The sequence below is a fragment of the Telopea speciosissima genome, chromosome 1 (genome assembly GCF_018873765.1).
Source record: "Telopea speciosissima isolate NSW1024214 ecotype Mountain lineage chromosome 1, Tspe_v1, whole genome shotgun sequence".
Taxonomy (NCBI): Eukaryota; Viridiplantae; Streptophyta; class Magnoliopsida; order Proteales; family Proteaceae; genus Telopea; species Telopea speciosissima.
This window is the reverse complement of record NC_057916.1, coordinates 68,391,492-68,405,347: the sequence shown is the minus strand read 5'-3', so window position 1 is coordinate 68,405,347 and position 13,856 is coordinate 68,391,492. Positions and strand designations below refer to the sequence as shown.

The 13,856-nt window shown below is 40.0% G+C and overlaps 1 protein-coding gene across 3 annotated transcripts in view; it reads left to right on the top strand.

Moving 5' to 3' along the window:
- LOC122646535 (uncharacterized Rho GTPase-activating protein At5g61530) overlaps positions 1–12,951 on the top strand; it is a 29,483-nt gene extending 16,532 nt beyond the window's left edge. For 2 of the 3 annotated variants that reach the window (XM_043840108.1, XM_043840114.1), the window contains exons 9-10: positions 11,295–11,457; positions 12,713–12,951. In XM_043840108.1, coding sequence (XP_043696043.1) covers positions 11,295–11,457; positions 12,713–12,861 — 312 coding nt within the window. In that variant the 3' untranslated portion in view covers positions 12,862–12,951. The remainder of the gene's footprint in view (positions 1–11,294; positions 11,458–12,712) is intronic. The other variant, XM_043840121.1, reaches the window with a different exon arrangement.
- The last annotated feature ends 905 nt before the right edge of the window (positions 12,952–13,856 follow it).

Sequence of the window (13,856 nt, the reverse complement as noted above, 5' to 3'; positions counted from 1 at the left end):
CCCCGGTTAACTAATGACAACCATATATTGTTTTAAAATGCATGCATGGATGTTATTATAAACCTGCATATTATTTTCCTAAGGGGGATATCTTAGGCCTCTATTTTTTAACTCAAATAAGTTCTTGACAACTAATGATTTTGATGCAGATCGTAGACGTAGGAAATGTTCTAGCTCATTATTGAGCCAAATGACCCAAACCAGGCCATGCGATTGGGGTTATTTTGTAACTTTCTAATACTTGTTTTTATATGGGAGTTTTAGATAGAGTTAGTGTTAACAAAATAGGATTAGAGAATGAATGCTTGGATGATATAGTCATCCCAAGCACATCTTTATTTATAATCATAATGAAGAATGAAACAATTGTACATTAGCAATGTGGGACTAAACCACATGTACGAAATAAATAAAATAACAAAAGAAAGAGGACCAAAATACCCCCACGGTATTCTGGCCATATAGCTAACACTCCCCCTCAAGTTGGTGCATATATATCATGGATGCCCAACTTGACTAAGATAGGATGAAACAGCTTGCTACTCAGCCCCTTAGTGAACACATCAGCCAGTTGATCAGTGGACTTCACAAAGGGAATACAAATGAGGCCGGCTTCAAGCTTCTCCTTGATGAAATGACAGTCAACCACCACGTGTTTAGTACGATCATGCTGGACAGGGTTATGAGCAATGCTAATGGCGGCTTTATTGTCACAATAAAGCATCATAGGAAGATGGACAACAACACCAATATCCTGCAATAATCCTCTAAGCCACGGGTTCACAAATTCCTTGTGCCATTGCGCGGAACTCGGCTTCAAGACTAGACCTTGCCACAACATTCCGTTTTGCTCGCCATGTGACAAGGTTCCCACCCACAAAGGAACAAGAGCGAGAGATAGATTTCTGTCAGGAGAACCAGCCCAATTGGCATCGGATAGGCTTCAATCTTCAGTGACCATTGGGAGATAGAAGGATTCCCTTTCCGGAGCGGACTTCAAATACCTCTAAATACGACTGATGCATCCATATGAGAGGAATAGGGATCATGCATGAACTGACTCACCAAACTTACAAAGAATCGCAATGTCGGGCGTGTGTGAGAAAGGTAGATTAGTTTGCCCACTAACCGTAAGCACCCTTGTCAACAGCTCACCCTCTTTCTCCCTAAGTTTTGTAGTAGCTTCCATAGGAGTATCTGAAGGATGACAGCTAAGTAGCCCTGTCTCAGTCAATAAATCAAGGACATATTTCTTTGAGAAAGAAAGATGCCCTTTGAAGATCGAGCAACTTCTATCCCTAGAAAATATTTTAGGGGACCAAGATCTTTGACCTCAAATTCACGGCCAAGAAGAATTTTCAAATCCCTGATTGCAGCATCATCATTACCCGTGACCACAATATCATCCACATAGACTATGAGAAGAGTAACCTTGTTACCAAGACGTCTGATAAACAAAGTGTGATCAGCATTGGTCTGCTTGTAACCTGCTGAAATCATAGCCTTATGAAATCTGCCAAACCAGGCCCTAGGTGACTGCTTCAAACCATAAAGGGCACGCTTCAATTTACAAACCCTGCCCTTAGTCCTGTCATCAGAAAAACCTGGTGGAATGTCCATATATACCTCCTCCTCAAGCTCTTCATGGAGGAAGGCATTTTTGACATCTAACTGCTGAAGATCCCACCCAAGATTCGCAGCACAAGATAATAACACCCTGACGGTGTTGAGCTTTGCCACTGGTGCAAAGGTCTCCTGATAGTCAACTCCATAAGTCTGAGTGAACCCCTTTGCAACCAGACATGCCTTATACCTATCCACCGAGCCATCAGCTTTTTGTTTAACCACGAAGACCCATCTACATCCCACTGGTTTTTTCCTTGGAGGAAGAGCCACAAGATCCCACGTATTATTTTTGTGCAGTGCTCTCATTTCTTCCAACATTGCTGCCTTCCACATTCCATCTGTAGATGCTTCCTGCCAATTTCTAGGAATCGAGATAGAGGAAAGAGAAGATACAAATGCACGAAAAGAGAGTTATAAAAAACAAAATGAGATATGGGATGTAAAGTGCAAGTCCTAGTACCTTTGCGAAGTGCAATAGGTAGGTCGGAAGGAGATGGATTACCAGGAGATGTAGGATCTGTGTCTGGAGCCGACAATTGGATGGGTACTGGTGCTACAGTGGGATGCAATTGCCCTCTGGTGGATCTGCCCCTTGTATAGGTGATCATGTTGGAGTTGTCAATTCTCTTCTGAAATTCACCAATAGTTCTCTGGATTGGAGTCAGCTCCCCCTGAATAGGAATATTAACAACACTATTTTCTGTGGTCTCCCCCTGTAAAGGATTCCCATTAGGTAAGGGAGGAACAGCCAGAGGTTGTTGGGCAGTCTCCAAAGTAGGATGGGCAGCATCCAAAGTTGGATGGGAAGCATCCAAAAAGGGCTGGGCAGCAGTCGTGGGTGGTAAAGGGGGCTGGACAGCAGCCGAGGGTGGTAAAGATGGCTGGGCAGCAGCCAAAGGCACCTCAGGTAAAGGAATTTCAAAAGCCACATCTTCACCAGCACTCTCCCCCTAAAGAGGTGGCGAAGAATAATAAGAAAGGGACTCATGGAAAATAACATCCATATTAACCACGGTACGGCGGGAAGGGGGATGGTAGCATTTATAGCCTTTCTGGGTTGGAGAATAACCCAAGAAAATACAACGGAGCCCTCGAAGTTCAAGTTTGCCTGGAGATTTGGTATCTCTAGCATAACATACACAACCAAACACCTTGGGAGGCACAATAAAGGGGGAATTACCAATCAAAATATCAGAGGGGCTACAGGAGTTAAGTACCCTAGAGGGCAGCGTATTGATGAGATAGGCCGCCGTACGAACCGCATCCCCCCAATATTGAGATGGGACATTTTTCGCAAACATCAAAGCTCTGGCCATTTCTAACAAGTGGCGGTTTTTCCTTTCTGCCACACCATTCTGGGTAGGGTTATCAACACAACTAGTTTGATGAATGATTCCATGGTCAGCCAAATATTTTTGAAATTGTGATTCTTTATACTCTGTCCCATTATCACTTATCAATATTTTGAGAGTAGCCTGGAACTGAGTTTGGACCATTTTATGAAAGTGTTGAAAACATGAAAAAACCTGATTTTTTGTGTGCAAAAGATACACCCATGTGTGCCTAGAATGACAATCAATGAAAGAGACAAACCACCGATGAAAGAGACAAACCACCGATGACCAGAAATACAGGGTTTACGATTAGGGCCCCAAACATCAGAGTGCACTAATTGAAAGCAAGAAGAACTCCTTTTATTTAAAATAGGATAATTTGAACGTGTCTGTTTGGCCAGAATACACGCCTCACAAAAAAAGTCATCCTTAGTACGAAGGGTGACCAAACTAGGAAATAAATGTGCTAAAATTCCTAAAGGGGGGTGACCTAACCTAGAGTGCCACTGGTAGAGTTCAGAAGAGACCATGGAGTTCTGGTGTAGTGGAGAAGGCAATGGTGGTGGAGAGAACCGACCATCATCAAGCAGGTACAGCCCACCGTGCACTTTACCCAATCCAATCATCCTCCCAGAGTCCAGATCCTGAAACACACAATGAGAAGGAAAGAAAGGGACTTTGCAGTTAAGATCACGAGTAATACTACTAATGGAAAGAAAGTTAGTAGTAAAATTAGGAATATGCAAAACAGAAGTTAATGGAAGAGAGGAAGTGCAGTTAATGATTCCTTTTCTAGATATCGAAGAAAGGGAACCATCAGCTACCTTGACCTTGTCTTTCCCAGAAGTGGGAGAATATCTATGAAACAAACCAGAGGAACCGGTCATATGATCTGTAGCCCCAGAATCTATGATCCAAGGATGTGAAGCTACAGAAGCACAATGACCCCCAAATGGAATACCTGACCGGGCAAAGTGGGAACCTGAAGTAGCAGAAGAATTGGCAGTAGTTGATGTAGTAGAGGCAGCAGTAGCAGAAGACCTCAGCAAACGAAGGAGTGCCTGTAGATCATCCTGGGATAGACCAGGGTCAGTAGCAGGGGCCGCAGTAACAGTCTCAGTCTAATGGGCCTTGGTCTTAGTCTTTGTCTTGGTCTTGGCAGCCCTTTTAGCTTCAAAGTCAGCCGGGTTCCCATAAAGTTTCCAGCACTTCTCCTTGGTGTGGTAAGGTTTGTGACAGTACTCACAAACAACAGACCCAGTAGTAGAATCACCAAGAGAAGCAGTGCCACTAGGTGCAGGAGTGGCAGGGGCAGCAGCCTGGAGTGCCGATCTGTCAGTAATAGGATGGTGCAACATGGCAGCCCTACGGTTTTCTTCAGAGGAGACCAGGGCATAGGACTGTTCAAGTGTGGGAAATGGCTTATGACCCAACACCTGAACCCGAATCTGATCATACTCGACATTCAAACTTGCCAAAAAATCATAGACTCTGATATTGTCCATATGTTGTTTGTAAAAAGTAATATCAGCAGCTGTACTTGGGTGAAAGTCAGAAAAGTGGTCCAGTTGCTGCCAAAGGCTGCGCAAAGTAGCATAGTACTTGGAGACTATCGACTCCCCCTGAGTAGTGTGAAGGACCTTCTTCCTGAGTTCATAAACCTGGGCATCATTGCCAAGCTGTCCGTAAGTTTCCTTGCAAGCAGCCCAAATTTTCGAGGCTGTGTCAAGGAGAAGAAAATTGTGCTGCAGATCTGTAGTCATAGAACCAATTAGGTAGGACATAAGAACTCCCTTGTTGGCAAGCCACTTGTCTTGAGCAACTCCAACCTCAGTGGGCATAACAGTAGTGCCCCTAATATGACCCGTAAGGCCACGGCCAGCAATGGCAAAGGATGCAGACCTAGACCAAAGCAAATAATTACCGCCATCCAACTTGATTGGATTTGGAGAAAAAGTGTGATAATCTGGCTTGCTGGTTCCATCACCAACAGAAGTAGTAGTCGAATCCACAGAGTCACCCATGAAGACAGTAGAGAAGCCCAAATCGTAGAAGGGGGCTGTTGTGAAGAAAAACCCAAGAAATCCTCCAAGTTAAGGGCTGAAAATTGGAGGAGAGCCTGCTGGTAGTGGTAGAACAAGGGTCTCCAAAAATCAACAACAGTAGCCAAGTAAATCCCTTAGATCGATTTTTACAGGGTTTTGGGAAAAACCCTGAAATTGATGAGATCGATGTAGCGAAGAAGAAGAGCAAAATCTCAGCAGATGGAGCTGAAACTAGGATCGAGTGGTGCTCTAGTAATGCTGAATCACTCTGCCAAATATCAGCCGCAACAAGAACATGCAAACCCTAGATCGATAATGCTCAGGGTTTTGAAAAAACCCTGATTTGGTGGAAGAATAATCGATCTAGGATGTCTTCAAACTTGGTGGAGATAGGAACTAATCCAGAATAGTAAATGCTGCTGCAGTTCTTGAGTCTTCAATGATGTAGATTGCTTCCTTGGAAGGGAGTGAGAGCAGTCCACAAAAAAACAGAATCTTCAAATATCGTGGGCAGCAACTGGAGCTAAAATTGTCCCTATCGATCAAATAACTTGATCATAGAATGAGGTAATGGAGGGCAACCAGTCAGCCACTGGATCTATTGATCATCTCATCAGTGCTGCCCTAATAGGGGTGAATGAAGAACAAGGGGAAAGGAGAAGAAAAAAAATTGCGAATGAGAGGGGAGGAGGCTGAAATCGAGAAAGGAAGAGAAGGGGGGGGTCCCTAATTCGAATTCAGCTCTGATACCATGTTAATAGAATAGGATTAGAGAATGAATGCTTGGATGATATAGTCATCCCAAGCACATCTTTATTTATAATCATAATGAAGAATGAAACAATTGTACATTAGCAATGTGGGACTAAACCACATGTACGAAATAAATAAAATAACAAAAGAAAGAGGACCAGAATACCCCCACGGTATTCTGGCCATATAGCTAACAATTAGATACATAGGAGAGTCTTTATTTAGTTTCCTGTTTAAGTTTTTAGTTTCCTAGTTGGGTAGGTTTCAACTTTCCTCTTATTTATAAACATGTAATCTCAACTTTGGGATGAATGAATTGAGGTTGTTTCGTTGAAGCCTGTGTGGCCTGAGGCAGCAGGTTGGCAGTGGAGCTCTTCTCCCCCCCCCCCCCCAACCCCCCTTCCCTGCAAATCTGACTCCTCCTTCCCTCCTTTCTTCTCTTCATTCTGAATATATTCCACATTGTAGAGGATATCACACCTATCCTACCCATAAAATTTTAGCCCCGTACATTTTTGTAATTGGGGTCCAAACAAGGTTCAAATGGTTTTTCCAAAATTGGGGTTATTTTGTAACTTTTTAATACGTGTTTTTATATGGGAGTTTTAGATAGAGTTAGATACATAGGCGAGTGTTTAAGTTTTTAGTTTCCTAGTTGGGTAGGTGTCAACTTTCCTCTTATTTATAAACATGTAATCTCAACTTTGGGATGTTTGTTTCGTTGAAGCCTGTGTGGCCTGAGGCAGCAGGTTGGCTGTGGAGCTCTCCCCCCCCCCCCCCCTTCCTTGCAAATCTGACTCCTTCCTTCCCTCCCTTCTTCTCTTCATTCTGAATATATTCCAGTGTAGAGGATATCACACCTATCCTACCCATAAAATTTTAGCCCCATACATTTTTGTAATTGGGGTCCAAACATGGGTCAAATGGTTTTCCAAAATTACGAGAATGGCACACCTCCATTATTTAATAATAGAGGACAGTGGCATAGTTGTAATTATATGAGAGATGTACAAACACAACAACAGCAACAAACTCAGCCTTATCCCAACTTAATGGGGTCAGCTACATGGATCCAAACAAAACCAATTAAGGAAAACTAAGTTCCAACCAAAAAAAAAGGAAAGAAAAGATGGGAAAAGAGGGATGGGGAAAGAGAAGAGAAATGAAAAATAGAAAATGCCAAATGAGATATAGAAATAAAATAGGGAAAAGAAAGATGAAAGATAGTAAGAGGAAAAAGGCACAACCCAGCACGACAGGTGAATCTCAGCTATATGGGGTCTGTTACATGGATCCTTGCCCTCCAATAGGCTCTATCTGAGGTCATACTTAGTACAAGACCTAGACTCTGCATATCCTTCCTAACCACTTCTATGGTCATTTTAGGCCTTCCTATAGCTTTTTTTTTATCTCCTTCAATCGTAATCATATCACTCTTTCCTTCATAGTCCTGATCTACAAAAATGAAGGTGATATCCAAAGCTGCAATAATTGTAGAAGCATAAAGCTAATGAGTCACACTATGAAACTTTAGGAGAATATTATTGAAGCCCGTTTGAGAAGAGACTCATATCTCGGTGAACCAATTTGGCTTTATGTCAGGTAGATCCATGACATAAGCTATTTGCTTATTGAGGAGGCTCATGGAAAGATATAGAGATAGCAAGAAAGATCTCCATGTCATTTTTATTGACCTGGAAAAAGCCTATGACCAAGTCTCTAGAGATTTATTCCGGCAGGTTCTAGTAAAGAGAGCGGTGTCGAGTAAATATGTGGAAAGATATGTATGAGGGTGTGGTGACTATTGTGGGATCTGTGGGAGATCAGGACAAGGAATTCCTAATTACGATTGGGTTACATCAGGGATCAGCCTTAAGCCCTTATCTATCTGCACTTATCATGGACGACCTAACCAAGAGCATTCAAGACGAAGTCCCGTGATGTATGCTCTTCGCTGATGATATCGTTTTGGTAGATGAGACAAAAACATAGATTAATACTAAACTAGAGCTATGGAGATCAACCATGGAAACAAGAGGCTTTAAGATTAGTAGAACAATGACGGAGTATATGATGTGTAATTTTAGACATACTATGATGAATACTGACATGGTGCGAATTGAGGAAAGAGAGATACTGCAAAGTGACTATTTTAGATATTTGGGGTCAATCATAAATAAAGAAGGTGACACAAAGGATGATGTTTCATAGAGGATTAAAGTGGGATGGATGAAGTGGAGAGGTGCGTCCGGAGTGCTATGTGATTATGAAATATAAATATGATGCCTAATGCTTAAAAAAAGAAAGTTCTATAGGACCGTTGTACGAACAACTATGATGTATGGGGCAGAATGTTGGGCAGTTAAGAAGTGTTATATTCAGAACTATGTGTAGTAGAGATGAGGGTGTTAAGATGGATGTGCGGAAAAACTAGGAAGGATAAAGTAATGAATAATCAATCGTATTGGAGCTGACTTGGGAGTTGCCTCGATCAATGACAAGCTTTAAGAGAGTCGTTTGAGGTGGGATGGTTATGTTCAACGGAGGCCTAGGGACGCCCCAGTAAGGACTGATATGATTTCGATTATGGTACAAGATCTCGGCGAGATCTCGCTATTTTCTCGGTTTTAGCAGCTCTCGAGACGAAACCATATGCGATACCAAAAACATACAATATCTCGGCCAAGATCTCGACTTATATCTCAGTCTCGACTCGAACCAAACCAACTTATAACATATAAAACCCCCCCCCTCTCGGCGAGATTTCGACTCGCTTCCTTTCGCCAATCTCGGTCTGTTGTGAAGGGAAACCCCAACTTTGGTGGATTTTTTTTGGTAAATCTCACCTTTAAGGGAAGATTAAAGCCTGTGGATTCAACATTCAAGCTTCAACATCAAGAAAGGGAGTTGGTTTGCTTCTCAAGAACACTGTTACGTAACTATTCATCTAAAAAATAATTTTTTTTCATAGAATCATGATCAATGCTTGTTTATTGATTATGTACTTATTATATGTGATACAATGTCCACCGATCAAATTTTTCATAGAAACATGATCAAAATAGTGAAAAATATCCGTTTTACCTTCAGCCACTCGTTTCAGTACTAGCTACTCTCAAATGGTAGGACTTGTTACACACTTGTATTTGTTTAACCTGTGTCTCTTACTTTCTTTCAAAGTTTCAAACAATTATTAACAAACCATCGAACCATCACCATATATGATTATGAAATATAAATATGATGCCTAATGCTTAAATGGTTTATGGTTTGATGTATTTTAGTTCCTAATGCTTATTTAAGTTGTTTTACACCTCTACTTTAATTATATGAGTTCTACATATTATATGGAACAACCTAGGGTAGACCTCATGCACGTCGTAGACTACCAACTTAGGGTCCGTAGTCAAAGTACCATTTTGGGTTTGAATTTGTAAAAACTAATGGTTCCACTGTGTTTAGAAGGCCTAAAATAGGGGGAATGTAAAGTTTCAGCCCCTATCTTGGCCATATGGCCACCGAAACCAACCATCGAGTTGAGGGGAAAAAAAATACAAGATCTCGCCGAGATCTCGGTGTCGTGGCCTGGCGAAACCAGTGATGAAACCGAGATCTAAAACCTTAATTCCGATTGAAGGAGCTAAAAGAGCTAGGGGCAGGCCTAAAATGACCATAGGAGAAGTTGCGAGGAAGGACGTGAATAGTCTAGGTCTTGTACCAAGTATGACCTCAGTTAGAGCATATTGGAGGGCAAGTATTCATGTAGCAGACCCCATTTAGCTGAGATTCTCCTGATTTGCTGGGTTGTGCCTCTTTCCTCCTACATCTTTCATCTTTCATTTGTCATTTTTCTTTTCTCATCTCATTTGCCATCTCTTCATTCCCCTTTTTAGTTTAGGCCTCAGTTTTCCCTACTTTGTTTTGTTTGGATCCATGTAGCCGACCCCATTAAGTTGGGATAAGGTTTAGTTTGTTGTTGTTGTTGTTGTTGTTGTATAAAGTGAGGGTAAAGTTAGTGCACGGGATTAGTAGTTAAGTGCTTGAGTCACAATGCTTAATAGCTTTTAAGAATTCTGTTTTGAGTATATTTACTTTAGGTCAGTATAAGAGAGTGATTAGAAGTCCTTTTATGAGTCAATTTAGGAATTTTAGAAAGTCTTTTTATATGTAAGACACCCTCATCAATTGGAGATGATTTGACTAAACAATATGAGTTGTTTTTTAAGAGTTTTGGAGCTGTTGAGCTTGGGATACAAGATTGGTATCCCAGACTTGATTTCTTCTCTTCCCTACTCTTTTCTTCTCTGCTCTTGTCTGCTTCTCCATTGATTACAAGGTTAGTTATGCAATTTTCTTCTCTAGTCATATCAATTTTTAGTTCTGATTCTTTTCTTAGCATAAAAATCCTTTCTTTTTTTCTGGTTTCTTGAATTCTTACTCCATCTAGGAATTTTCTAAAACTCCAAATCTAACCTTTGGATTTCAATTCTGCTTGCATACTTGGCAATTGTTTTTATGTTATGAACCTTCTTACGGTTACAAAACTCAATCTTGAAACTGATTTTCTGTTTTCCTACTACAAATCTGATTTCAGTCTTACTCGATTTTCTAGTTTTGTTTTCTAAGTCTGTTCTCAGATATCTGACTATCATTAGGCTTGTTATTTGATACCAAAATTAATCTCTAATCTGATTTTCTGAACCTTTCATTGATTCTCAAATTTAGGAGTTCCTTTTCAAGTAGGAATGTGACCATTGGATCAAGCTTGATTTCTGATATTATACTCTCTCAAGTCCCATCCAATTAAGCCTTTGACCAAAATTTTGGCTAAATCTGATCCCTTGATTCTCTGTTATTAAAATTCTTTGGTAATTTGTTTTCATTCCTTACTTATGAACCTGTCGCAAGCTGTTCTCCAGTTGGATCTCTCTGGTTCAAGATTAGTTTTGCATTAATCTCTCTTGGTTTACTTTTTATATTCTTCAGTCTCAGTTGCTTTTCATTTCAATATTCTTCAAAGCATATTTTCAAGGGCGTATCCATAATTGGACTCCTGGATGATATCCTGAATAGATGATCAGAACAATCTGATTTTTCTTCATGGTTTGTATGATACCTATTTGATTGCTAAAGGAAAAGAAACCTTCAGATTGGGTGATAACAGTTAATCCTATTGTATTGATATCTGAGGAGAACTCTTTCAATTCTATCTAGCCCATAGTATGATATGGCATTCTAACTTGATCACCATAGATGTGATTCACTTTATGTTGAGCCCCTTTTATTGCAACTATACTTTGAGTACTTCTATCATTGTCATATTTAGAATCTATAATGTAAATCATTGAAAGGGAGAATGGGGAGGGGAAGAAAAGAGAATATATAGTCTCCCACTCACAGGTGAGGCATGGTTTGTCAGTCATAGAAATTGGCTTGAGTAAATCTTGGACAGTTAGAAATAGGAATAAGTAGTTTGGTTGCAGTATGTAGTCTGACTGTTAGTGTTGCACTTCTCAAATGACCACTTTACATGCAGATGGATGCTCACAGCCTTGCAGTGGAAACGGCTCCTGTTATTATTTGGCAGAAGGGAAAAAGACCAGACCATTTTAGCCAGTTTTGGTGTCATACAACCGAAGGTCCTTCCAAGAATACCATAGATCAAACACCTGCTTACAGTGCTTGGGACACTCTTTCAGGTAATTGCTCTAATCGTTTATTATATGAACTCTGTATGCATTGTAGGTTACAAGTCGATTTTAGTGTTACCTTAGACCTTGAGCCTCAAGAATAGGCTTAGGAATTGGCCTTAAGATTCATCTCTGGAGTCACTTAACTATCCCAAAGACACACCTCAAACTTTGAAGCACATGTGAGGTGCAGTCTCATGGCTCAGTCTTATATTTGTACCTTTGCTTCATGCTGGGCTCTCATTACAGGACCAAATTTGAAAATAGTCCTTTTTTTTGTTCTATTTCTTTCACCTATTGTTCTGTTTAAAGTAATAAGGTTGCTATCCATTATCTCTAATGTATTTAGAACCTTTTGAGATTCAATTTCATACCAAGGATTTCTTTAAAAGATGTTTGAAGAGCTATGAGCCAACCCTGACATCTTTGCTACCATCTATTGAAACTGATATATGACTTCTACTGCCTCTCCCCTACTGAGCACTTTGTTTTTGATACTTCATTAAAAATTGTTAAACAAAATTTAAGTGCGGTATTATTTTTTTTTTAATTTTGTTGTTACGTCTTACTCATTTATGCAAATTTGATCTGAAAATTTTCCTTTTACATCGTTTTTACCTGGAAACAAATGGAGCCTATAAGATGTTTTATTTTATTTCTTCTCTCTATTTTTCTCTGTGTTCTCATTTTTATTTTTTTTTTGTCTTTGAAAGTTAGGATGAGAAGCTTAAGATCATAATTGAGGCTTACACCTCATGCATTTGGGAATCTTAATAACTTTACTCCCGTGCCTTCACTTTGCAATGGCAGTTGATCAGCCATGTAAAACTAGTTCATGAAACATGACTGGTAGTAGTCTGGCATGTGAGAGCCAAAATTTTCACCTGAGAGTTCCCCATTTCTGTGTCATGAGTGTGAATTTGTGCTTATCTCTAACATTTTATTTTAACCCAATTCTCTTCTTTTCCCCCATTTTCATTCAAATATTCCTGTTGGTGATGGAAAAGGCTGCGATCCTTTTTTTTCTACCATAAGATGAAAATCTATCCCTTTCTTGTTTTAAGAAGAGGCATGACTTTCGTCTTTTTCCTTTTTCCCTTTACTCACCATTTTTACATGGCATTCTTTTTAACACATCATAAGATTTTTTTAACCGTTTCCTCTAGTTTCTGAAGAGGTGATATAAAATAATTCAAAATTTTGGTTTTTATCAACCACTGTTAATTTGGGATTACCAATGTCTTTTTATTTTCGATTGCTACAGAAGAAGGTGACATTACTGATGCATCCTCTGCCATTCCCTTGGACGATGACGGCTCACCCACTGATTTTGGAGCTATTGAGGTTGTTCAGTGCCTTATTGAGCATCACAGGGCAATTTTCACAGATGCAAATGAAACGGTCTGGAGATAACTTCTATCAATTGTGTCGTAGAGCCACAAAGTCAAATGACTGCTCATGAGACTTACTGACTTTAGATCTTTAACAAATAGTTTCATTGCCCGATATTCTATAACAAACTTGCATAGGTCTTGCATAGGGTTCTGAACCATCTTGTCAATAGGGGTTCTAATTTTAATTCTCTTGTGTGCTATTCTTTGGCAGTTCTATAATATCAGATTGAGGTTGATGTGCATAATTGTGGATTCATATTTATATAATAGAGGACAAAATCTTTGGTTGCCGACTAGTTTCTTTGTGCTTCACGACTTGTCAATTATATTTTTTTGTGAAAAGAAATCTATAATCCAATTAACAAAGAGTACAGAAAACAGAATTACACCCTGACATTGATCCTACAGACTGAGTTGTTCGCGCTTTGTTAGCTAAAACATGTGTTGCCCATACTGTTTCTCTTCCTGTTTTATAGATAAATACGTCATGAAAAAGATCATATGAAACTATAGTACATAATAGAAGGAATAACATCCACGGCCATGAATGAGAATTCTCCTTTAACCAAGACACTAATCTGAGCAGAGTCCGTCTATATTTTCAGTCACTGGATGCCCTGTCCTGCTGCTTCACGCAATCCCTGTTCAATTGCTCTTCCCTCGGCTTCATCTGCAGATTCTACATGACCATAATTAAAATAAAAAAATATATATAATTTCCATCTCCTGTTGATAGAATCGAAGCCCAACCAGCTTCCTTAGTTTCCTTCTGAAGACGTCCATCTGTGAATAATGTCTGAATAACCATCTTTTGGGCTCAAATTTTGGCCATCAAAGTTTTTAGGAGGTTGGGATGACTCTCAAGATTAGGTGTATCAACAGAAACAGAGAAACTGGACTTGGACACATTCGGTGAGATGGGCACAGTAACACACCATCGATTAATGTTGAACAGAACTCAAGAGGGGGTTAAGTTACTCATGCTTATGCTGTTCTGCAGGACAAGCTTCCTTT